We start from the raw sequence: 27,030 nt of genomic DNA, 5'->3' as shown, positions 1-27,030 counted from the left end.
GGCTAATAACACTTTGTCCCAAGTTGATCTTATGCATTTCATCTTCTCTTCTTGTGGAATCATTCCTCTGCATCATTTTATAATCATTGCACTCTTAACTATATTCTCAATTCTTTCTCATATTGTTATAATGTTGGAGGAATCTTTTCAGGCACTTCCAATCATTTTATCGTAGTATGGAGCATTGAGAGTGCCTATAACCTTTGGTGACGTTTCCTTATTAGTCAATTGAGGCTGCCCCTGAGTGACCACTTTTACATCTTTGAGCATATTCCTTGAAAGTCTCTATTTCTTCCTTTTCCATACATTGGAAATTTAAATGGTCTAAGGCCTAATTAATACTGTGTTTGTACTATCTCAATATTTCTGCACTTGGGAGATATCTAACTGCATGTACCAATAAGGAGTTGAGCTGATTAGGCTATCGTTTTATGAACAAGCAACTAAAGAGAGAGGTGAAATCAGTAGATGTATTAGAACATCTCAATTAGGTTGACACCATTGTAGTGCCTTCATCATACCTCATACTCGATAGAGAATAAATTCATTGCCAAAAAATAATGCCAATTAGGCGATCTTGAAAGTGGTGAATCAAAGTTTTGTCCTCATGTGAGTGGATTGATATTTTTCAATAGTACATGGCGTGATGGCTTTTGGGGCAACTGCACAAATATACTTTTCAAATTCCAATAGCTTGAACTTGGATGGAATAATAATGACGCCCGAGACTAGACACAATTATGTCGTCTCAATGCCTGTGTAAATGTTGGTGTCTTCTATTACACACAACCTCTCTTTTATGAACTTTAATATAATCTTTCCTCGCTTCCTACATTTTTAAAAGTCTTCTTGTAGGCTTGCATCCTTAGGGCAAAAACTAGAGATATCCATGGGGTAGGACGAGGACAGGGAAGGCTTCTCCGTCCACATCGCCGTCCCTCTATTTCATTCCCTATCCCGCGAAATTCTCCACGGGGATTCCCCGCGGGGAATTCGCGAGGATCGAGTTCCCTGTGGAGAAATTTTTTCCATTTGTTTTTTTTTTAATATATTCATTTTTAGCAATTTTGTTTATTCTCAACCAAATAAAATTATATATATTAGATGAGATATTTTCAATAAATTTTTCATTCAAAGAAAATAGTATAAAAATTCATTATAAAAATAATACTATTATATGTGTAAAATATAATTTAATCTTATAATTTCTAAAAGTTAAAATTTAAATATTACAATATCATAGCCAAACTTTCCATTTAAATACTACAACAATTTATAGCTTAAGGTAGAAAGTCTTAAATATTAAAATAATTTAGAAATGTATTGATGATGATGATGGAGGAGGAGGAGGAGGAGGAGGAGACGGCGACTTTCCTTCTAGTCCAATAATGATAGAGGGGGTGTAGATCATTTGAGCTATTTTTTTAAATACTTTTTTTAATTTAAGAGAATGGTTCAATTATTCAAAGTTGTTTAGTAGTATAAGGTGTATGCATGTGAGATTTCACCAACAATGCAGCAGTTAGTTTGATGTGAACAAAATTCATTTATATTTTCAAGAAGAAATGACTAAATGTCATGGCTAGTAAGTTTTTTTTTTTTTTTTTAAAACAACATGCTAGTAAACAGTGATATAACATGCAAATGAGTGTTTATAAGTATAGGATTATGCATGATAATGAAATGACTTTCAATGTAAGATCATAAAACTTAGAGGATTTGATGATGGAAGATTAACATAAGAACATGACAACAATTGAGAGAGAGAAAAAAAAAATATACCATCAAAATACGTTACATAAAAGTTTTGAATAAAGTGAGGCTGATTCTAAGGCCCTAAATGATAATTGTCTCCAAATTGATAAAGAAGCCATACATGATGGAATAACCAAGTTGAGTGAGAATTTTTCGTGTGCCCTCACGAATGCAAAGCTTCTCGAAGGCCGACACTATTTTTTCCTCGATTCTAAACCTATTGGGTAAAGCTCGGATAGGAGTCTTGTGATAGTGTGTGAAGTAAAATAATAAATCAATATAATCAATATAAAGGATTCAATCAATATGAGTCTTATATGAAAAAAGCCCTTAAATTGATCAAAAGTTGTACATGACAGAATGACCAAATTGAGTGAGAACTTTTCGTGTGCTTGTACAGAAACATAAGCTTCTTAAGGTCAACATTACTCCATCCTTGATTCTAAACCTATTGGGTAAAGCCTAGGTAGGAGGTTTGTAAATGTATTTGCAATAATAAAATACACAATAAATATACACAATAATTTACAATATAATTAAAAAATAAAACAATTCAAGATAAAGGGGAAAAATGGTCAAACTCTCGTGGTTGAACCTCATGTCCATAGTGGAGTCGCCAAGCTGTTGTCACGTGCCGACGATGTGGAGCGGTCGACATCCTAAAACAAGATTAACTTTAAAAGAAAATAAAAATGAGTCACCACCAATCTTTTTTATAGTGTGATTGAACACAGAAGTAAAATAAACAAATTTTAATTAAAAAAATGGTCTACGAAAATTAGAGTTAAGTTCGGGAGTCATTTGTGTATGGGAAAAGTGTTAGCACCTGAGAAAACGGTAGCCAAATTCAAATCTTGAATTGAAAAAATTCTTTAAAATTATTCTTTTGGAAAAAAGATTTAAAATAAATATCTTTTTTTACCTCTCATTATTCTAATAATTGAACTAATGATCTCATAAAATAACTGGAAGAATTTCCATCAATTGACTATATTAGAATTGAGGAAAAAGTTCACACCCTAAGAATGTGAGAAATTGAATTTGTCATATGAATATTCTTTTGATAAAAGATATTTTTTTAAACCCTTATTTAATCTTTTTTTTTTTTTTATCAAATCTCGGACTCCTAAAGATCATGTGATCCCTTATCTTTAGGTTACTAAATTTCTTAAATTCCATTGAAGGATTTTTTTTAAAAGAAAATGATGGTCTCAAGAAAAATAAATTATTAGAAACCCTTTTAGAATAATATATTAACTTTTAAATGTTTCAAAAACACGAAAAGTGTAATTTAAATGACTTCAGAGTGTTTTAAAAAAGATCTAAAACTTGGTGAGATTTAAATTGGAAATCAAATAAGGTTTAATATGGATATTATATAGACAAAAATATAAATTAAGAAACATAATAATGAATTAAATAAATATAAAAAACATGTTAAAAAATTAATAAAAATACATTGAGGATCGATCTTTTTTCATCTAAAAAATAGTAGAAAATCAGATACTCAAATTTTCTAGATTCTGTAGTTGGTTATTTAATAAAGATTTAAGAATATTAGCATAATAGATTTTATAACATAATATGAACATATGAAAGTAACGGCACAGTAAAATGGTTTAGAAAATAAAATGATTAAATGCAACACTAAAAATAAAATAAATAAAGTAAAGAAATGCCAAACAAAAAGTATGAGATTATAAACAAAAAATCTGAAAACTAAAACACTAATTTTAACAATAACAAATAAATAAGCAAAAATAAATATAAACATTTTTTAAAAAAAACAAGTTTGCGTCAATTCCTTTAAAACTTCTATTTACCCATTTCTTTTCAAACCTTCTTTACTCTCTTCTTCTTCGAAACAAAATTTTTCCCTTTTTTTCAGACCTATTCTTCAACAAGGATACTATTTTCTGTTTCAACACAATATAGAATACAACTTATTTTTTCCAAGGTATGTTACTCCTTTTCTTCTTCTTCCTTTTTTTTTTTACTAAAAAAACTCAAAATTATTTATGAATCAAACAACAAAGTAAAGAAAAACTAAGGATGGATGAAGGTGATGAAAACACAAAATAAAAGAAAAGAAAAGGGAAAATAATTGTAAATCTAACAAAGTGCATAAAAATAGTGTTAAATAATTTGGGCCCTTTTAAAATTACTTTTTTAGATTAGAAGAAAGCCCAAAATATACTTCTTTTCTGTCCCAAATTTGAAACCGAGTTAGGTGCCATCTATGGTTTACAAACAGCCTTAAAAAAAAAAAAAAAAAAAAAGAATGAGTAAAACTCCTTTACAACTTTCTCTCTCTCCCAGAGTTATGAATAAGACGTTTCCTCTCTCTCTAGGGTTTTGAAAACCCTCTAATTTCTCTCTAAGGAAACGTTTGATGCACGATAAAAGCAGAGTGTTGAGTTGAGTTAAGTTGGTAATTATTATTTTGAGAGTTAAATTATCTGGAGAGTTACATTGTGTATGTTTGGTGTGTAGAGTTGAGTTGAATTGATAATTATTATCTGTGTTTGAATGCAGAGTTGAGTTGAGTTGGGGTATTTGGTGCTGTTTTTGTAAATGAAATTGATTTTATCTTTTTTTTTTTTTTTTCCCGCTATTGTTGATTTTAATTTTCAACTATACACATATTTTTTTATCTTTTCTAAGATAAAAACAAAAAACTTTCAATTGGTTTCCATTATCAAAACATAACAAATTCTCTATATTCATATATCGAACAAAATTTTGAATACAATTTTTTAAACACTAAAATAGAAGTGATTATTCCATTCAAAAACTCAATTTAATCATTAATTATAGTAAAAGTTAAAAAGAATTGAAAGGATTAGTGCCATCAAATGAAACTATTGATATTGTTTTAGATAGAAGGGATGACACTTAAATGTTAATCTTAAAAAACACCAAAATCTTACAATTTAAATCATAAAACCAACGATTAGATGGTCTTTTTTTGACCAATTTGTAGAATATAGATTTATCTTTTTCTAAAATCGATGAAATGATTTTAGAAATATTGATGTCTATTTTTTCTACTATTATGTTGCATCAGTGTAGAAACTATTTTTTTTTTTAAAAAAAAGAACTTGAGCCATAGTTTCAAATTTCACTATTTTATTAGAATTATGTAATATTTGAAAACATTAAGGTATAAGTTGTTTAAAACATATCGTTGAACTTTTTTTTTAGTGAAACAATAGCAGGACTTCATATGTAATATTTTTTAGATCTAGGAAAAAAATGAAATAGAAGAAGAATAATTAAATCTAAAAGAACAACCATAGCAAAAAAAAAAAAAAAAAAAAAAAAAAAAGAAAGGAGGAGTTGAGAAAGAAAAGAGAAAGTAAAACCCATACGAGCCAGACAAAGAAAGAAGAGAAAAAATGAGAAAGACGGACTGGACGACGAAAGAAGAGAGAAATGAGAGAAATGGAGTAAATGTGAAGAGAACATGAGAGAGAGATGACAAAGTAATTGAGGGAGTTGGGAGAGTATTGAAAACTCGTGGAAAAATGGGTGAGAGTGAGAGTGACAAAATAGTGGGTAATTAAACCCGCCGTTTTATTTTTATCAGTGGTCATCATAGTTGGGCACGCAAAGGTGGTAGGCAGAGTATGTTGTCGAAGTTGCTTGTGCGAAGGTAGTCATTGGAGTTAGTCGCTAGAGTAGCCACCCGAAGGTGGTCATCTGAGTATGTCGCCGGAGTGTGGTAGCGGTAATTGCCAACGGAGACCGATGGGTAGAACCATTAAAAACATTGGATAGAGAGAGAATTGGGAAGAGTTGGTAAAATAACCAACTCAACCCCACCAACATTTAAAGTTGGTTATCAAACATTGAGTTGGTAAAAAATACCAGCTCAACCAACCTCTCCTTGGTTGTCAAACACCCCCTAATGTTCTTGACTGATTTGTGTAGATTGAAGAGTGAAAATACGAGATATGAAGCATGCAACACAAGAAATTAAGAGAGAAGGAGATTCATACGAAGATTATAGTGGTTTGGTCTAAAGGACCTACATCCACTCTACAAAGGTAGGAAGAAATCTTTATTCAAGCTTTTCTATGGTTCTTTTGATTGTTTCGGAGATTTATACATTCATATGAGTTCTCTCTGATTTTATTTCTATTTATATATATATATGTATATGAAGGGCTAATTCAAAGTAATGAATATGAGAAGAGTATATGTTTAAGTTATCTTCTCTAATTGTTTATTTTATTTCTTGCATGAGGTGAGTTGGAACAAAAAATTATTCAACTAAAGCTTGATCTTAAAAGGTAATTTTTAGCTCATTTCTTCAACTCTCCACCTTGAGCTATAAATTTTTTCATACCTTTAATTTGTTCTGTAGCTTTACCCTTCAGCTGGATTGTCTACTATTTTTAGTAGACCTAAGTAGTATTCCAACTTGGACCGAGGCACGACTTTAGTCAGAAAATCAAATAAGTTTTCTTCTGTCTTGACCTTTTCAATTTTAATTTCTCTTTTCTCAACCTCATCTCTATTAAGTGTAAACGTATCTACATGTTTTGTTCTGTCATAGAATTGAGGTTTTTTTTTTTTTTTTTTTTTTGTTAAATGTATGACATATTAGTTATCACATTGTATGTTTACTGTGTTTTGAATGAAACCAAAGTGTTTTATAAGTCCTTGTAGCCATTTTACATCTTTTACTGCTTCTGTCAGTGCCCCTGTTGTAGATAGGGCCACAATAGACTATAAACTTGATTTCCAGCTTATAGTATTTCCTTTGAACTAAAACACATACCTTATTAATGATCTTCTCTTGTCCATACCATCAACAAAGTTAGAATCTAAATAGCCTATTAGATTTAGATTAGTTACGTCAGGATGTTTGTATAGAAGTCCTCTTTTGAGTGCCAACAATGTATCTTAATACCCATTTAGTAGCTTCCAAATGTGCCCTCCCTGGATTCCCCATATACCTGCTCACTAAGCTGGAACTGTGAGGTAAATCAGGTCTTGTACACACCATTAAGTACAATAAGCTGCCTGTGGCACTAGAATAGGGAATTTTCTCTATCACTTTCTTCTGTTCTTCAATAGATGGGGAGTCTTGGACTGAGAGTTTGAAATGCTGGGCTAAAGGGATGCAAACAACCTTGACATTGGCCATATTAAACCTCTTTAGAACCTTAGAGGCATAGTTTGACTGAAAAAAAAAAAACAATTCTCCCTTGCTTCTATTTCTGTAGATCTTCATCCCTAGAATTTTCTTTGTTGCTCTTAAGTCTTTCATATCAAACTCTTTGCTCATTTGAGCTTTAATTTCATTTAGTTCAATCATACTACTTCCAGCCAATAACATATCATCTACATATAGTAGATGATATGCTTCTTCTTTATTCTCACACTCCCTTATGTACACACATGAATCGTAACTGTTTCTTCTAAACTTTAGGCTCGATATAAACTCATCAAAACGCTTATACTAACACCTTGGAGATTGTTTAAGCCCATATAAGGATTTCTTCAACAAAAAAACTAGATCTTCTTACCCCTTTTTTATTGTAACCTTCAGGGTGAGACATATAGATAGTTTCTTCTAGCTTTTCGTGTAGGAAAGTTGTGGTTACATCTAGTTGTTCTAGCTCTTGGTTCTTCCAGGCCACTGTAGCTAGGAGTACTCTAATAGAAGTATGTTTCACCATAAGGGAGAAAATGTCATTGTAGTCTAACCCTTCTCTTCGAGTGTACCCCCTAGCTATCAGCCTTGCCATGAACCTAACTCCACCTTTATCTACCTTCCCCAACTTTTTCTTAAAGATCCACTTGCAAGACACCACTTTTTGTTTGGGAGGTAGAGTAGTCAAGGTCCATGTTTCATTATTATACAAAGAGCTTATTTCATTATTCATTGCCCCCACCCACTGTTTGCTTCCTTTACTGCTAACTGCTTCTTTATAGCTTTTAGGTTTATTATCATTTAGGTAATCACAAAGGTTAGCAAAAGCAACATAATTATCTTCTCTATACCTTTATGATGATCTTCTTTCTTTTCTAGTTATGTCCCTTGTTAGGGTGTAATCTATTAGATCCTGAGTCTAAGGTTCTTGAGTTGCTGATTCTGTCCCTATCTCTTCTTCTTCAAACTGATCAAGATGATTAGTTTGGGTTTCAAAAGGGTCTGTTGGGCATTAGACAACTTCACCTCAGAATGAGTTTGAACTGCTGTTTCGCTATAATTTCCAGTTGTTTTAGGATCTCTATAATCCATATAAAGTACTTCTTCTCTGAATATAACATCTCTGCTGATTATGTTTCGATTGGATTTGAAGTCCCACAACTTGAACCCTTTAGTTCCTTTTAGATAGCTAATGAACATACACTTCACAGCCCTAGGTTGAACCTTCCTTTGTTTGACATGAATATAGCCTACACAGCCAAAAGGCTTTAGAAAAGATAGGTTAGGAGGGTGGCCTGACCATACTTCTTCAGGTGCTTTAAAATCAATAGTTATACATGGACTCCTATTGATAGTAAAACATGTTGTATTTATTGCCTCTGCCCAAAAGGTTTCTTCCACCTTAGCTTCTAACATCATACATCTAACTCTCTCTAGGATAGTTCTATTCATCTTTTCAGCTACTCCATTCAGTTGTGGGGTGTAGGCCAATGTTTTATGCCTAGTTATTCCATTTTTAGCATAAAAAACTATTCAAGTCATTGCCTAGGAATTCTAGTCCATTGTCTATTCTCAAGTATTTAACTCTCTTATTAGATTGATTCTTGATAACCGACAGAAATCCCAGTTATTATATGCTTTTTATTTATAATTATGAGGGCTAACAAGTAGAAAATTCGGTGATAATACATAGATTTGTGAAAAATTGAGTTTTGCATCGATCAGAACCTAAATCCTCGCTAACTCCAATATTATGCGTTACTCTGTGTCAAAATGTCTATTTTTGTAGCTATCACAGGAATTAAACCCATGCGCTGGAAATAAGCAATCGTAAAATCAAACGCATGTGCTGAAACCAGACGACTGCAAAGAAAATCACATTCGGTGAAGCCGAGCTATTGCATAAACGAACGCATGAGGTGATCGCATACGTCCATCACATGGAAGTTGCGACCATCAACTGCATGCTTAAATCGCATTGAAGTTGCGACCATTAACCGCATGCATCCATCGCATGAAATTGCGGCTATCGATCGAATGCGTTCATCACTTGGAGATTGCGGCCACGAAGTGATAACCTTAAATAGAAGAGTGATCGCAAGATGGGTGGAATGCGTTGATACTTCAGTTGAATCATGCTTAAACACATACTTTGGAAGTATCAACAAGATAAAATGATGTGACATTGCCCATACCGCAACAAAGGTAGCAGTGAGACATAACGCAATCATGATTGCTGTCGGCATTTAAACTCTATCAATAACCCCTTGGACCTACATTTCAAGGCATCCTAGCTTCTGCCTTAAGGCAGATGCTTGTGGTCACAAATGAGAGCACGAGCGAGATTTTCTTTGAGGATTCTTCACCTCCACAACCCATTCCAAATGACGACCGAAGCTTTCGCCAGAGTTAGAGCTCGAGAGAGACGTCTCCACCATCCATCCATGGCACAGCCAGCAGCCTTGACGCATAGCCTTACATTTCCTTTCTGATATCTGTATTGTATTACATTTTGGGCTTAAGATACTTACATTCTGTAATCAATGCATTTCCAAATTCTTTCAACGCCATCTTCCTCATCTTCTTTATCTTTATCATCGTTTACCTTCATCGTTTATTTATCAACGGTGATCGCATATTCAATCGTGTAGCCTAGAGATAGGATGCATGTAGCAATACACCGAGAGGTATGCATTGTGCGAGTATAGTGAGTTAATCCTCTTTGCTTGGTGAGAGGCTGTAGCAACGCTTGTCGATGGGCTGTTGCAATGCTTGTCTATAAGTGAATTAGTTTCATCTAACTGTCTGAAAAGGTAAGAGGTGGAATGCACTAAAGAAAAGTATGCATTAATCCTAGAGATAGGCACAGTTTTATGCTCGACGCAACCATGCACTATAGAGATATAGTCATGCGACTGACCATCGAGCGGTGTACGATGCGTTAGTGTGACGAGCTGAGGTTACTCGAGCGATTTAAGATAATAAACATTAATATGCGTTAACAGTTGTTGCATATCTACTAATTCTCATCGCAAATCTTCCATTGCTCAATCTGTTTAGTTAGGAGTAGGAGTAGTGTGTAATTCATTAACTTCTTCTTTTTACTTTTATTCATCGCTTCAAACGCATTGCTTCACAAACGTTATTGAGTTACAAGTCCCTGTGTTCGACCTCGGATCACCCGAGAAACTTGCGTTCTTGTTATACTTGGCAAGAAGGCAAGAAAACTTGTGATAGGAACGCATGGTCAGTGCATACTAGATGAACGCATACTTTCCATTCCAACGCATGACCTCCGATGCATGGGTACAAACGCATAACATAAAGACATGCATCAAACAATAAATTGCATTCACCGTTCCCCCTAAAAGTAATTTTATTTTATTAACAAACAAGTTTTTGGCACCGTTGTCGGGGACTTGGCAGCTAATAGTTTGTTAAGTTTTGTGTTTTCGCAGGCACCCCTTTTAGTCTTGGGTGTATTGTAGCTTGTGCGACCAAGTTGCAAACAATATTTGAAGTGTAGGCTATACGTCGAAAGTCAATGTTGACCTCGAGATAGAAAGACTATCGTCGTATGAATTGGAAGCAGTCTTAAGCGTATGTCAGCTAACATGCGTCCAACAATTGCTGGAAGCTCCAATGGTGAGGACAACGAGTTCCTTGACCTAAGTAGTTGAGATCAATCGCCTGCATAGAAGACTCCTTGCGGTGGGTTCACTCAAATTTCTCCAGGGACGTCTTCTACTCTATCTTTACTTTTCTTTCCTAGTTAACTTTAGTTTATGCATTTGAATATTGTCATTTTGGATTTACGGCTGCTTTCTTGGATGAATTTGTGTTAGCTCTTCGTAGGTGCGTTAATAATTTCACTCGGTGCGATGGTTCGGAAGACGAATTTTTTCTATCATTCAACGCATGGCTATTTCACCGCATGAATCCTAAGTATTGACGAAATTGATATTCTGCTCATAGGTCCTTTTTTGTTATTTTTTATGCGTTATCCCTCTGAAATTCTTCTTTGCTCGCTTGTTTTCTTATGCGTTGATAAAACAGCAACCATGATACTTACAATTATAACTCACTACATCCTCTATCTAAAAGTTGTATAGCTCACCCCACTTTAGTAGCCTCTTCAAAATTTGACACCCTAAGTTTTATTTTGTGCTAACCTTTGTTCAAACATTTGTTACCGCATTCCTGTTGATTTTGTCTTTAGCTTTGTGGCGAGAGCGCTGCCAACCTCTAAGTTTGGGGGTGACAGCGATCACAGAGAATTGCGTTCATTACATTGCGATCATTATCAAAAAAAAAAAAATAAAAAAATTTTGAAAATAACAACTCCACTGTCAATGTAATGGAGAAACCCATGTTGATAAGAGTTAAGTTGTGAAAGGCACTTACCCGTAGTTGGATGTCCGTATGACACACATGGGGGGAAGCCAAAACGAAGGTAAGTCGCCAAGATCAATTCATATGCGCAACTCCTCTGTCTGGCGCAAGCCAAATTAAGCAAGACATGAGTTGAGTTGAATATGGAACGCAACCGAAGTTGGATGCACGCATGACACACGTGGGGACAAGCCAAACGAAGAACGCAACCAGGTCCACACCGCAATCTAATAAGAAATCGCAAAGTTTTGAATTATTTTAAATGAACGCATTCTCAAAAGCTAAATGCAAAGTTGCGAGGAATGAATAAAAAGTTTTTGAGCAGAGGCCTACCGGATTTTAAATTTAGAAAATATCTCTTTGAAGAAGTAGCCAAAGTTGTGGAGAGTGTGGCTTCCAAGTTAGAGGTATGGGTGAATTATATTGTGAAAAGCTGGTCATCAAAATGGAAGCTAGAGGATAAATTTTGAATTTCCTAAGTATAAGGCATGCTTGAGGACAAGCATGATTCTAAGTTTGAGGGTGTGATAACTGGCAGAAATGCCAGTTATTATAAGCCTTTTATTTAGAATTATGAGGGCTAACAAGTAGAAAATGCGGTGATAATACTTAGAATTTGCATTATTCCGTGTCAAAATGTCTATTTTTGTAGCTATCGCAGGAATCAAACGCATGCGCTGGAAATAAGCAATCGCAAAATCAAACGCATGCGCTGAAGCCAGGCGACCGCAAAGATAATTGCATTGAGTGAAGTCAAGCTATCGCATAGACGAACGCATGCGGTGATCGCATATGTCCATCACATGAAAGTTGAAGCCATCAACTGCATGTGTCCATCACATGAAAGTTGCGGCCATCAACCGCATGCGTTCATCACATGAAAGTTGCGGCTATCGATCGAATGCGTTCATCACTTAGAGATTGCAGCCACGGAGTGATAACCTTAAATAGAAGGGTGATTATAAGATGGGTGGAATGAATTGATACTTCAGTTGAATCAAGCTTGAACGCATACTTTGGGAGTATCAACAACATAAGATGATGTGACATTGCCCATATCACGACAAAGGCAGCAGTGAGACATAACGCAATCATGATTGCTGTTGGTGTTTAAACTCTATCAATAGTCCCTAGGACCTTCATTTCAAGGCATCCTAGCTTCTGCCTTAAGGCAGATGCTTGCGGTCACAGATGAGAGCATGAGCGAGATTTTCTTTGAGGATTTTTCACCTCCACAACCCATTCCGAGTGTCGACCGGAGGTTTCTCCAGAGTTAGAGCTCGAGAGAGGCATTTCCACCATCTATCCATGACACCGCCAACAGCCTTGACTCATAGCCTTACATTTCCTTTCTGATCTCTGTATTGTATTACAATTTGGGCTTAAGATCTTACATTCTGTAATCAATGCATTTCCAAATTCCTTCAATGCCATCTTCCTCATCTTCTTTATCTTTATCATTGTTTATATTCATTGTTTATTTATCAAGGGCGATTGCATACTCAATCATGTAGCCTAGAGATAGGACGCATGTAGCAACCCACCGAGAGGTGTGCGTTGTGCGAGTATAGTGAGTTAATCCTCTTTGCTTGGTGAGAGGCTGTAGCAACGCTTGTTGATGGGCTGTTGCAATGCTTGTCTATAAGTTAGCCGCATTGCTTGAGAAGGTAAGAGGTGGAATGCATTAAAGTAAAGTATGCATTGATCCTAGAGATAGGCACGGTTTTACGCTCGACGCAACCATGCATTTTAGAGATATAGTCATGGGCTGACCACCGAGAGGTGTGCGATGTGTTAGTGTGACGAACTGGGATTACTCGAGTGATTTAAGATAATAAACATTAATATGCGTTAACAGTTGTTGCATAGCTACTAATTCTCATCGCAAGTCTTCCATTGCTCAATCTGTTTAGTTAGAAGTAGGAGTAGTGTAATTCATTAACTTCTTCTTTTTACTTTTATTCATCGCCTCAAATGCATTACTTCACAAATGTTATTGAGTTACAAGTCTCTGTGTTTGACCTCGGATCACCCGAGAAACTTGCATTCTCGTTATACTTGGCGAGAAGGCAAGAAAGCTTGTGATAGGAATGCATAGTCATTACATACTAGATGAACGCATACTTTCCATTCCAATGCATGACCTCCGACGCATGGGTACAAACGCATAACATAAAAACATGCATCAAACAAGAAATTGCGTTCCCCGTTCCCCCTAAAAGTAATTTTATTTTATTAACGAACAATTCTCAACAATAGATTTCTAGTGTTTAAACTTATCAAAGGTTTGGTCTTTAGTTTTTAGTAAGTATACCCAAATATTCCTTGCGTAATCATCTACTAGAGAGAGAAAATACCTTGAGCCACTTTATGATTGTGCCTTGATGGTCCCTACAAATTAGCATGTATGCAGCTTAGAATTTCAGTGGTTGTGTTAGTCCCCTTCACAAGCTTCTGTCTCTTAGACTTCCCATAGATACAATGTTCACATAACTTCAGTCTCTTAATACCCTTTGATTTGATCAGCCCCTGCTTTTATAGCTCTTGAATTCTCCTCTCACTTATATGTGAGAGTCTTATATGCCATATATCAATTTCTCCCCTTTCAAGCTTCTGTGCTATAAGTGACTGAGCTGGTAATGAAACATTTCTCACAAAATACAGCCCATTGGACTTCATCCCAGTAAAAATAGGTCTTCCATCATTTGTAATTTCTAGGCTTCCATTCTTCCCAACAAACATACAACCTTGGTCATTAAGCATTCCCATAGAAATCAGATTCCTTTTAAGCTGTTGAACATGCCTTACTTCTTTGAGGAGTATGTCTTTGTTGTCTTGGAGTTTAAGCATCAATGAGCCTATTTCAATCACCTTACAACCTTGATTGTCTCCCATGAATACTTCTCCACCATCCCATGATTTATAGGAGATAAACTATGCCTTTGATGATGTCATGTGATAGGTACAACCTGAGTCTAACACCCAATCTTCTTTAGATTCATGGCCATTTGCTCTTTCCTCATTGCTTACAAGAATTTATATAAATTTAAGTCCATCCTCCCCAATAGAAACATCTCCTCTTGCATGTTCCTTCGGCCTTTTGAAATCCTTTCTACGTGGTTTCTTCTTTCTATCAGGACAATCTCTTTTGAAATGTACTTCTTTATGATAAAAGAAACATTTCATAACAGAATTATCCCTCTATGCACGATTTTCCTTCTGAAAGTTAGATTTTCCCTTTCTTGAGAAATATTTTCCTTTTGTAAATAGTGATTTAGCATCACCACTGCCCTTAGATTCAATTTTAAGCTCTAACTTCTTACTTCTGAAGGTTGTGATTACATTATCGATAGAAATTGAATCTATTCCATATTTCAGTGTTGCCTTCACATCTTTATAACTCTCATGTAGAGAGTTTATTAGGATTATAGCTTCATTGTCTTCTCCCATCTTGTCCCCCGTTTGAACAAACTTATTTGTGAGTTTCTTGAACTCATCAAGATTCGCATCTAAGGACTTTGAAGAATTCATTTTGAAGGAAAACAATTTCTCCCTCACATATATCTTGTTAGGAACATCCTTCTTCATATAGAGATCATTCAGCTTTTTTCATACCTCATAGGCTATGTTGTCGTTGATGACCTATCTTAGCACACTACCTGAAATATCCAAAATCAGTGCTCCATAAGCCAATTGCTCCATATTCTATCTTTCTGATTCAGTAAGAGTTTCAGGAAAAGATTTAGGATCATCAAGAGCTCTTAATCCTTTCTTGAAGCTAGAAAAGCTTGAATTCTTTTCATCCATAGCTGAAAATCCCCATTTCCTATAAATTTCTCCACCTCATATCAAGCTACTGCCATTTCTGGCTTTCTTGGTGTTCTTGATAAGTTCTTTGAGCTTTCTTGGACTTTCTTGAAGCTTTCTTGATGTTTTCTTGGAGGTCTAGCTCTAATACCAGTTGTTAAATAATTTGGAACATTTTAAAATGACTTTTTTTGGATTAGAAGAAAGCCCAAGATATATTTCTTTTCTGGCCTAAATTCGAAATTGACTTAGGTGCCATCTGTGGTTTACAAAGAGCCACGTTGCAAAACTAAAAAGAAACAATGAGTAAAAATCTTTTACAACTCTTATTTTTCTTTCATTCAGACGTTTGCTCTCTCTCTCTAGGCTTTTGAAAACTCACTAATTTCTCTATAATGTTCTTGACTGTTTTTGTGCAGATTGAAGAGTGAAAATACGAGATTTGAAGTATGCAACACAAGAAATGAAGAGAGAAGGAGATTCATACGAAGATTATAGTGGTTCGGTCTAAGGGACCTACATCCACTCTACAAAGGTATGAAGAAATCTTTATTGAAGCTTTTCTATGGTTCTTTTATATATATATATTTATATGAAGGGCTAATTCAAATTAATGAATTTTAAAAGTTAAGTTTATATTTAAGCTACCTTCTCTAACTGTTTATTTCGTTTCTTGCATGAGGTGAGTTAGAACAAAAAGTATTCAATTGAAGCTTGATCTTAAAAGGTAATTTTTAGCTCAATTTTTTTTTTTTTTTACAAATAGTAACAAATAAGCCGCTCATTGTTTGAGGTGCGGATTCTTGGTACAAATACCCTACCAAGTGCAACCTTCAACGAGCTAGACTTCTTGTGTTCTTTGATTTTCGAATTTTGAGGGGATTTTGGCTACATTTTGTTTGTAAAACTCACTGATCTTCTCTCTCTACCTCTTTAGTTTTTTTGTTTTGTTTTGTTTTGTTTTTGTTTTTGTTTTTTTTTTTAGTTCTCTTGAGGTTCTCTCCGTATATATATTTCTTTCTATGGCTGTGTGTTCTAGGATTTTTATGTGTGGCTCCCTCCACTCTGTTTTTTTTTTCCGTGTAAAAAACCTCTTATTTGCAGAAGAAACAATGAGGCTTTATAGCCAAAAAACTTTTCCCCATTTACCACAAACATTTATTGCCTATTTTTTTTTAAAAAAAATCTGAAATTATGCCAAACGTGTCTCAACCCAAAAACGAATACAAATTTTGAAAAATAAACACAAATTTGAAACTTACCTTTCTTGCAATTTTCTTAACTAATTTAGTTACTCTAACTAACCAACTTAGTTATCTTAACTAATCCATACAAAAGTTAAGAAGTAGTAAAACAAGTTAAATAAAAATGGATAATCATAAAATTTAAAATTAGTAAAATTAAGACAAAATTAATCTAATAATTAAATTTAGAAAGGATGGCCAAAAGTTGGTGGCTAGAACATGCCCCCTTTATACATCTGTGTAGAAATAGAAGGTAGATCAAGGTGTAGCCATTATTTTGTGGAGATAAAATATTTCAAACATATTAACGGTGTCAAGAGCGAGGGATAAAACAAGCTCCTCATAACAGAATAAAACGAGAGTTGGAGGCTAGCAAGTACCATAGCTAGCAAAAGTGTCAAGGGTCAGGGATAAACAAGTGTCTCATGACAAAGTAAAAAGGAGCTGGATAGGTCGAAAACAAATAAGTGCCATCGCAACAAAAATAAAACATTAGGGGCTTAGAATAAAAAAGTACTTCCACAACAAAAAAACGTCAAGGGCTAGAGATAAAACAAACATCTCACGACAAAGTAAAAATGAGTTGGAGGCCATAGATAAATAAATGTCATCAAAGTAAAAAATAAAATGTTAGGGTTAGAGATAAACAATCTCTACCACAACAAAAGAGTCAAAGACTTGGGATAAATAAGTACTTCATGACAAAATAAAAACATACTAAAGGCCAGAGATAAACAAGCACCTTCCTAAAGAAAAATAAAATGCCGGTCAAATTCTCTCTACCTCTTACTTTTTATATGTGAAGTGTCTTCATCTAAATCCAAACTTCCACCTTAAATATTATAACTCCACCTCTTACTTAGAAGGTGTCAACGTGGAGGCCAATTTCCCCTTCCCTCCACCAAAATTTTACTCCTTTAATCATACTTATTCTCTTAAATTCCATTTAACTCAATTAATTCCAACCTTTTGTACTTTTCTACCTTAAATGTTCCAAATAATCTTCCCTTAACTAATTAATAAACAAAGTTTAGGTAAATGGATAGCTAGAATTAATTTCAACCCTAAATTCACATTACTTTGCATAATATACCACTTACGACTAATTTATTCTTAATTAACTTATTTACTTTTAATCCATAACTTAAGGGAAAAGAGTTTACATCATGTCTATTTGTTGCTAATTTGTAGGGTAAAGCTTGACTAGAATCCCTATATTATAACAGTTTATTTGTATCAATTGAAAGTTTCTTTAGAATCCTATGAGCATATTTTTCCTTTAAAAGCTCTTCAATTTGAAAAGTATTTTTCTCAATCTGGCTAATCGAGATTAAAATAGTAGCACATGAACTTTGAAAAAGTAAGTGTGGAAATATTTAAAACAACTGAGAGTGTAAAAATAATACATCAAGTTTTATTAGGGATAATGAAAACACTCAGAAGCTATTGAACAAACAGGTATATATGTATCAAGTTAGTACAAACGACCTCCAACTAGCTTGAAGTTCTATGTCACATTGAAAGGTGTGTGCAGTAGATTTCTTACTTAAAAGAACCATTATGATTTGGAAACATTCTGATTAATGTTATAGTTGCGAAAGTATAGGACGTCAAACAGTTAAATCTGCACATTTTTTATTTTATATTTTTACAGCCATTATTCACAATCATCTGCATAATATTAGTTCTACAATTAGATCAATTTTATCTTTCTTAAAGCGGTAGCATTAACCTTTCATCATCCTAGGATATTTGTAATCACCTTTTATATAGCATTAAAAGAAGCTTTTAGTAGCTTGATTTCTTTGGCCATGAGGAATCAATCTTGAATACCCCAGGTGCTACTTATTGTTACATTGATTTATGCTTGAGTTAATGCAATAGGTGATATGATTTGTGCAAATTAAAGCTTTACAAACCATCAATTAACGCTATATCATAAGACTTATTTCCATAATATAAGTGTTGTGAAATTGACAATTAAAGAACACAAAAAATAACGTAAAGTAGGGGAGATCGACATACAGATATACGTGGTTCACTAACAGTGTGTTAGCTACGTCCACAGGCAGAGGGAGAACTATATTATTTTGAGAGAATGTTTTCAGAATTTCATCAAGAACGGCACATCTAAGTTAGAGAGTTTATATATCGCACTGTTCTAAACCCTAGGGTCAAAATCGTAAATAACTGCAAATAAATAAATATACTGAATACAAAATCTGAACAGGTTTTAGGGGCGTTGCCCCCGAACCCCCACCAGGGCGCGCTGCCCCTGGACCCCGGCTCGCTGACTGGTCAGAGAGACCCCCGTACTAGGTTGATCGAAGCGCCAGCAAACAGATTTAAGACATTTCAACAATAAAAAAATGTTGTCACTTATTCAAATATGATTCTAAAAAAAGGATACAAACCGCCCTTTAAACGGTAAACCTTGATGAACAAAGGCAACCCCAATAATAAATAACTCACAACGGGTAAAGACAAATAAACTTAAAAACACAACCATTAGACTTTGTGATGTAGCAGGTGAAGGTATTAGGCCAAGTCCAGGGTCAAACAAGGAATCCTTAAAGGGTGAGAGAGAATACTCTAAAAATTAGAATAAAATTCTCTATTTATAACTTTATAAGAAAATAAGACAATTAACTAATTAATTTAAATTAATAACTAAATTACTATTAACTAAAAAAAACAACTTGGGAGTAGTTTGTGGTGAGGATTTAACATTAGAAAAATCAAGTGACTTCACATTTTTTATAAGATAGATGAGCCACTCCTCTCATAATCAATTGGTTTTGAGATTGAACTCCACGTTATGTAATAGGCTGAACTGCACAAATAACACCCTAATAAAAATCTGCTATTAAATATTTTATTTTTATTTTGTACTATATAAGAAAAATGAGATACGTGGATTAGTTTGCAACTAATCATGCTCCTAATAGCTTCTTTTTATATGCTCCTAGTAGCTTCTCTTTATGCATGCTTTCTTCCCTATTTTTTCAAACGCCTTCATTTCTGAATTTAGAAGGCAATATTCCTTCACCTTACCTTCCATTTTCTTAAAATTAAACAAACATATATAAAATTTAATTTCTATGTTTTTCCTTTGACAATATAACTATATATATGCATATACCCTTTACACATCTCACAATCACAAACATCACAAGTAAAGTTTGAGAGGAAGAGGTCCCTCACTTTATTTATTTTACTACAATCATGATCATAAAATCATAAGAGACATTGACTTTGCACACCATTTTAGCAGTAGAATTTGACACACACTACACTATATGCATGCATATGTATTTTAGTAATATTAGGTTTATATGGCTAAGTAGCCATTCTTGTTTCTTGTGCTTCAGAGCTCCAGCACCAGGTCTAAGAGACATATACAAGAATAATATTGATTAGTAATATAATAAGATTATAAGTAATTAAAGATGTGTTCAATTCTTTTGGTCTTATTTGTACAATGCAATCAATGAAGAAAAAGAGAAGTCATACATTGGATTAAAACATTTTGGTTGTTCATTCATATATACTTGTGACTTGGAAGGCTAGCTAGATTGAGAAATCATAGTTATAAGTTCATTTGTAAATTACATTTTTGGGTTTTTATGATTTAACCATTGCTTAGAATTTTTCTTTTTCTTTTATATCATTCCATTAAAATCGAGTCAGAGATATCCACAATATTAGGGAAAGATGACATAAAATTTTATTGTAAATTAAGATATTTGTAAATGTAATCAATGAAGTTTAGAAATAAAAGGAATAATTTGTTTTGATCTCGTAAGAGTTAGAAAGTGCCATCAATATGAGTATAACTCAATTAGCATTAAGACTAGTGGGTATTATCAATCTCAAGGTTAAAAGTTCGATTACCCCACCTCATACGTTGAAGTTAGGAAGTGCTAGAATTCTATTTTGATTGAAAGATATAAGCATTTATATTGTGTTATAGGGCTTTGTTTTTACTAAGTAAACACATAATGGGACTAGTAATGCAAAAGTTGATCACGGTTTGTAGAAAAGGATTGGGCTTGCAATTTAATTTGTTCATCAAATTCTAGGTATAGATGCTAATATATCAATCAGACCAAAATATTAGAAAAAACAACATAATGCAAAAAAAATTGAATAGGTAACAAAATTTAGATCCATCTCTTTGGGGCGTTTGAGGCAGCAAGTGGAATAGTGAACTCCAAAGAGTTATAAAGTCTAGTGAGTTGTGAACTCTTGGGATCCACAATGTAAGAAATTGATAAGGTATAAAATTGATGTTTTTAAGTAGAGAAATCCACAAATTCCTCGGGCTAAACAAGAAGTGGAGTTCACAACTTCTACTTTCTAACTCCTTGGGCCAAACACGGTGTATTCAACGCAAGGAGTGGAGTAGTGAGCTCCAAAGAAACTATGAAATCTAGGGAGATGTGAACTCGTGAGGGTCACAGTGCGAAGTTGAGGTATAGAATTGAATAGTAGTGGGACCTACAAACTCTTTGGACCAAAAAAAGAGTGCATTTCACAACTTCTACTTCCAACTTTTTGGGCCAAACATATCCATAGAAGTCTATCAGTGGTAGACCATATCACTAATAAAAGTCTTTAGTGACAGACTATATATTACTCATAGAAGTCTATCAGTTATAGAATCTATCAAGGATGAATTTTGCTATATTTGCAATTCTATACACTTAATTATTAGCCCTAAAAGTACTACCATTGCAATTACCCTAAATTCTAATTCATGGGCTATGATGAAAAGGGAGCCACAATTACCTTTTTTTTTTTTTTTTTTTTCCCTTTTGTTCTATTTTTTTCCTTCCTTTTACCAAGTGTAGCATCTGCTTCATTGATTCCATTTGGACATCATTTGATAACCATTTAACTATTATTATTATTTTTTGTTTTTTAATTTGATAAAGAAATCAAATGTTTCATTAGAATAATGCAAAAACCACCGGACGAAAATTAGAAGAAAACAAGCATAAAACTTTAAAAAATACAAAACTAAAAATGAAAGTGTTATCAAATTGAGTCTTAAATTTTGAATATTAATTTTTGCAAATGAAGTTTATAAACACTATTTACATTTGTGAGTTTCTTATTTTTGTATATGTCCTTTCTAAAAAAGTTTTCAAAATCCAAATCATGTTTTTGAAAACTATAAAATTTTGTATTTTTTTTTTAATTCTTCTGTTTTCAGAATTCCATTAAGAATTTAAATTTTTCTTCAAGAACGGTAAACATCATAATAAAAGAAATTGTAAGAAAACAATATAAAATTAAAAAACTGAAAACAAGAAACGAAATATCATTATCAAACATGGCCTTCATGTTTTGTGTTCAAGGTGCCATCTTTATTCTAGTTGAGTCATTTCAAGGTAGATAGGAACAAAGTAACAATTTTTAACCCTATAGAGTTAGGTTAGAAAGTACTTACATTCACGGTTAGAAAATGTACATTACTTAATACTTGTAACTTTTAATTACTTGACGTTTTAAAAAAAGTCAAGTAATGATTTTTTTAAGAGAAAACGTCAGGGAACGTGTTAAATATCAATATCTCATATCATCAATTTTAACTCTCCTAAATAAATCATCAAATCATTAAAAAAAAAAAAAAATCTTATCTACTATTAAGAAACTTTATTACTTTCTCAAATAAAAATATGTCTGATAAACTTTAATCAAACGATAGTGACAATAATAATAAAAATGTAGAAACATATAAAAACATAAAGACGTACACATGAAACTCAAACCATAGAGACTAAACAACATTCACTTACAGTCAGAGTCTGATTTGATTCATTGCTCCTTGTTCCAATTGGAATCGACATCGTCATCACAAATGTCGTCGGAGAACTGTGGAGGAACAGATCGGGTTTGGTAGCTTTGTAAGGTTTGCTTTAAGATGAGCTTTTTTGGATAGATCATGTTGTCTTCACCTGTCGAGGTTCTTTCTTCTTTGTTCCTATTAAGGACTGATAATCCATCAACGGTGGTTGTTGTTTTTTTCTTTTTGTCATTCTTTTGTGCCTTATGATCCCCTTTTCCTTTAGCCATTGCGATGCTTTCAGCTGGATAAACTTTCCTGTTGAACAAATGAAGAATCTACAAAGCCATTGCAAGTGTTTTAGGTCGATATCAAAGACGATTATCGAGGGGGACTTCATTATTCATCTTTTTTTTTTCCTTCATGGCATCATTCTCGAACTAGAGTGATTATTACAATTTGCATTCGTGAATTTATTTAAAATTTTTAAAATTATGTAATTGTGTGTATATATATATTTTTAAATATGAAGTTAGAGATTTGAATCTTAATTTAAAAGGATGAGTAAATGTGTATTAACTACGTAGTTATGCTCATATTTGGAAAAAGAGTTGAGTGTGTTAAAAGAAAGAGGAAAAAAAAAAGTTGAGGTAGACAAAGAAAAGAGGCATCTTTTGTAAAAAGAAGCATGGTGGAAGGAGCAAGGGGATAATCGTATTAAAGGAAATAAACTTTTTTTTTGTCATTTAAAAATTTATAAAATAAGAAATCAAGGTTTCGTTTGATAACATTTTTGTTTCTCGTTTCTCGTTTCTCATTTTACGTTTTGTGTTTCCTTTTTAAAGGAGAAAAAAAAAGGGAAATGCATTAGGTAATTATGTCTTTTTCATGTTTATTTTATTATGTTTTGGTAATTTTTTTCTTCTCTTAAATTTAAATGTAATGAATTTCATATGAATTTTTGCTTTTAAAATTAATGTTAAAAAATTTTAGGTTATATTTATTTTCATATATTTATCATCCGATCTATAAGTGATAAAATAATGGTTTTATTATTGTTGACGACGATGATGGTTTTATTTATATTTTTGTAAAAAAGTAAAAAACTGAAAAAAAAAAAAAAAAAAAGCAAAGAAAGAAACTTTATATTGTTGTTTTAAAAATGTGTCGACCCAATAGTATTGATTCTTAAAAATTATGAAAGAAGAAACCAGAAACACGAAAACATTATCAAATATTTGTAATTCGGGGTGATTTGTGTTTCTGTCTACTTTTATCGTGAGGAATAACACCCAAAAAAAAAAAAAAAACACTTGTAGAATTTGATGCATACCTTGTGCAGTTTAGTTGCATTAGAAACATCTAATACTCCACCAGAAGCAGTTGAACTTAAAGAGCTTTTAGAAGCAGCACTAAACATCTTTTTCTTTAGCTTCTTTTTTATGAATTGCATCCCACACTTATCCCCTTCCTTCTCTACTTGCTTTTGGTCATCCTTCTCACATCTTCCTCCTCCACCTTCCTCTAATACCTTGCTTCTCTGAAACAGCTCCCCAAGCGAGGTCCGGTTCTCCTTCTTTGCCATTGTCGTTGACAGCTCGACTGCCGACCCGAACAAATACCCTTGAAGTGGGCAAACCATAGTGTCGCCACTTTCGACATTATTGCTCTCAGGTTGTCCTTCCAACACTTTGCTCACGTGGCTGTCCCGCCTCGACCCGCCATCGTCGTGTTTTGCATCAGCCTCGAGCACCTTCTCGAGCTCATCATTGATCAGCTTCAGCTCATTCTTTGTGACTTCAGTTTGATCTCTTTCAGTAATGTGGTCAATGGAGATGGAGAATTTTGGGGTTGCTGGTTCAGAAGAGCCTAGGGTTCCAATGGCAAGAAAGCCTGGGAAGATTTCAGATATGGAGATTAGGGATTCTTCTTCATAGTCTTCATCTGATCTTGCAGCATCTAGGTCTCTTTGGGCTTGTTTCAAAGGGTTATTGATGCTTGTTCTTGGGAAATATTGTTGGTCATGATCACTTGCTTGTTGGCCTAGAATACAATTTCAAAGCATTTAACCTATAAATCACCTTACAGAGATTCACGCACTATAATCATGTATTTCCAATACTTATTTCGAGCATAACTCAACTGACATATAGATGTATTAGTAATAAAAAGATTTGCAGTTTGAATTCTCCAACTCTATTGTACTATATATATATATATATATTCGACGAATATATGTATATACACTAGCGCACAATAAGTGGGTTATTGAAATGCTTGAATCTGTTTGCTGGTGTTTCGAACAATCTATTCAGATTTTGTATTCGGCATATTTATTTATTTGCAGTTATTTATGATTTTGACCCTAGAATTTAGAGCAATGCGATATATAAACTCTCTAACCTAGAGACACCGTTTTTTGATGTAATTCTGAAAACATTCTCTTGAAATAAAATTATTCTCCCTCTGCCCGTGGACGTAGCTAACACACTGTTAGTGAACTATATATATCTGTATGTGCAAAAATTGTAAGATGGAGTTTCTTGATAATGTGCAAAAATTTCAATAATGTTTATCATTGAAGCTGAGTTATTTAATACCAATTTATGAAACTGGTGGGTCAAACATCTCACAAAAATAGTTTCTATATATTTTTTTCCTTTCTTTTTTCCCTTAAAATTATTAATAGACTCTTGACGTTGACAAATATATTTTTTCATTTATTTGATGAATAGATTTCTATTTTGACAAGTAAAAGCTACATCTCCTGTGGTTTTGAAATGGATTAATATTAAGTTTTAATTTGATCAAATGAATAATGAAAGTTTAAGGTTAAACTAAAAGTTTGGCCCTTGAACGTACAGATTGATATTTCTTTTGGGTCCTTAAAAAATAAAGCTCATAGATGCCTATAAGTTTTTTTTTCTTTTTTTTTTTTTTATCCACTACTCACCCATGTTTTAAAAAGGGAAGTCAAATCTTGAAAATTTTAAAAAATAGTTTTCAAAAAGTGGTTTTTACTTTAAAACTTTGACTAAAAATTTAAGTGTTTATTCAAGAAATTTGAAAACCATAGTATGGATTTTGGAGAAAATAAACATAAATTTCAGAAATGGAAAACCATAAACAAAATTGTTACCAAATAGATTTAAACATCCTATTTTATGTTTAATATAGGTCCTTAAACCTTAAAAAATTAATTTATAATGTGTTCTTAATTTAATAACTTTCAATTTTTTGTTTAATAGGTACTTAATATATTTGATCCTTTTTAAATTAATTGATGTTAACAAATATAGTGTCTTTATTTCAACTTTATGTCTAATGAGACTATAAACTTGAACATTGTAGCAAAAAATAGCATTGCTCAACTAGCATCAAGTATGTACTATAGAAATTGTCGAATAGGTCAATAACCTATTTGACACAAAATTAGATGTTTAACGATCTATTAGACACTTTTTATAGTTTAGAAATTTATTAGACACAAAATTGAAAACTGTTTAGGAAAATATTAACTACATCTTTTAAAGCTCATAGATTAGATAAATAAAAAGTTGGAAAGTTAGGACTAAGCTTGTAATTTAATAAAAAAATTAACCGTCAAGATTAAAATGACTTTTATGCAACATTAAAATCAATCATGAAGATTGAAATGATCTTATGCTTTTAAGGGTTTAGAGTTTAGGTTGAAACACAACTTTGAAAAAGTTAAGGGACAAAAATAGACTAGGTAAGAGTTTAAAGACATATTTGAGAGTGATTTTAGAAATCATTATCGTAAAAAATATAATTTCTTTATAAGTGATTTATTAAAAGAAATTTCACATAATCATTTTAATTTTTTATTTCACACTCTTTAAAAAAAAGTTTTTCCTATAAATGAAAAACGATTTTGTTTTAGTTTTATGCAAGTTTTTGAGATGTATGTTATTTTTTTCTTTTTAAATTACAATTATTGTTTTTACCTATGCTAAAGAAACACTTGAATTTCTAGTCAAATTCTAAAAGTAAAAACAAGTTCGAAACATTTTTTAATTTTTCAAATTTTTCAAAAACTTGATTTTGTAAAATATCAATAGAAAGTAGAAAGTGGATAACAAACATAAAAATCTATGAGCGAAGGTGGTATCTATAAGTTTAATAAAAAAAAAAACCCAAAAACAAAAAATTAAATAGTATTGTCAAACGGATCCTTAGTATTTAAATTTTGGTTTATGGATTTTCAAAATATTCACGGAAAATAGATAACAAATAAAGAAGTTCATAAATAAAAGTAGAATTTACAAGTTCAGTTGTTTTAAAACCAATTGATTATCGATCGGAGTCTAAAATATTTATAAATAATATGTTATCATATATTGACAACCCTTGTAGTAAAGATGAAATATAGTACTAGAGAAAGGAGGAATTACCAACGACAAAATCTTTGAGTGGTTGGCCACTGTTTTGCTTGAACTTGCGGTGCATCCATCCTAATAACTTCACAATTTACAAGAAAAGAGTTTAGGGTTTAATGTGGATGGTTTTCTTTCAAAGATCAACAAAGAAATATGTAAATCTTTACCTTCATCTTGTGCTTGTGTGAGAGAAGTTTTCTTGAGAGGAAGAGCTTGAGGATCACTTTCTTTTAATAGTTTAAGAAGATTTGTGGAGGGATGAAAACATAGAGATGGTAACAAATTTAGGTTTTGCTTTGCTCTTGGAACCAAGTGTTAATTGGGCACATTGGGGACCTCGGTTTTGGGTCCCCATGATGGATAAACTGATTCTTTTTAAATGGTGTAATTTCAATCTATTCATATACATCATCAAGAGTAAAATCGAGGGCTCACTCCTTTGAGCTTATTCTATTTGGAGTCCGATCTTTTTTATGA

The 27,030-nt window shown here is 32.9% G+C and overlaps 1 protein-coding gene across 2 annotated transcripts; it reads right to left on the bottom strand.

The window, feature by feature from the left end:
* Nucleotides 1-15,851: 15,851 nt before the first annotated feature.
* On the bottom strand, nucleotides 15,852-26,774 carry LOC120070603 (protein LAZY 1-like). Of its 2 annotated transcripts, XM_039022427.1 has the most exons (5): nucleotides 26,721-26,774; nucleotides 26,569-26,635; nucleotides 23,487-24,196; nucleotides 22,167-22,491; nucleotides 15,852-19,749 (listed from the first exon to the last, which is right to left on the bottom strand). In XM_039022427.1, the coding sequence occupies exons 1-4, from the start codon at nucleotides 26,724-26,726 to the stop codon at nucleotides 22,186-22,188; spliced, it is 1,089 nt and encodes a 362-aa protein (XP_038878355.1). In that variant the 5' UTR covers nucleotides 26,727-26,774; the 3' UTR covers nucleotides 15,852-19,749; nucleotides 22,167-22,185. The 2 variants fall into 2 exon arrangements, with proteins under 2 accessions (XP_038878355.1, XP_038878347.1); XM_039022419.1 differs by lacking the exon at nucleotides 15,852-19,749 and having other exon boundaries at nucleotides 22,009-22,491.
* Nucleotides 26,775-27,030: the final 256 nt, after the last annotated feature.

This window comes from Benincasa hispida, chromosome 1 (assembly GCF_009727055.1).
Source record: "Benincasa hispida cultivar B227 chromosome 1, ASM972705v1, whole genome shotgun sequence".
Taxonomy (NCBI): Eukaryota; Viridiplantae; Streptophyta; class Magnoliopsida; order Cucurbitales; family Cucurbitaceae; genus Benincasa; species Benincasa hispida.
This window is presented reverse-complemented; position numbering and strand designations above follow the sequence as displayed.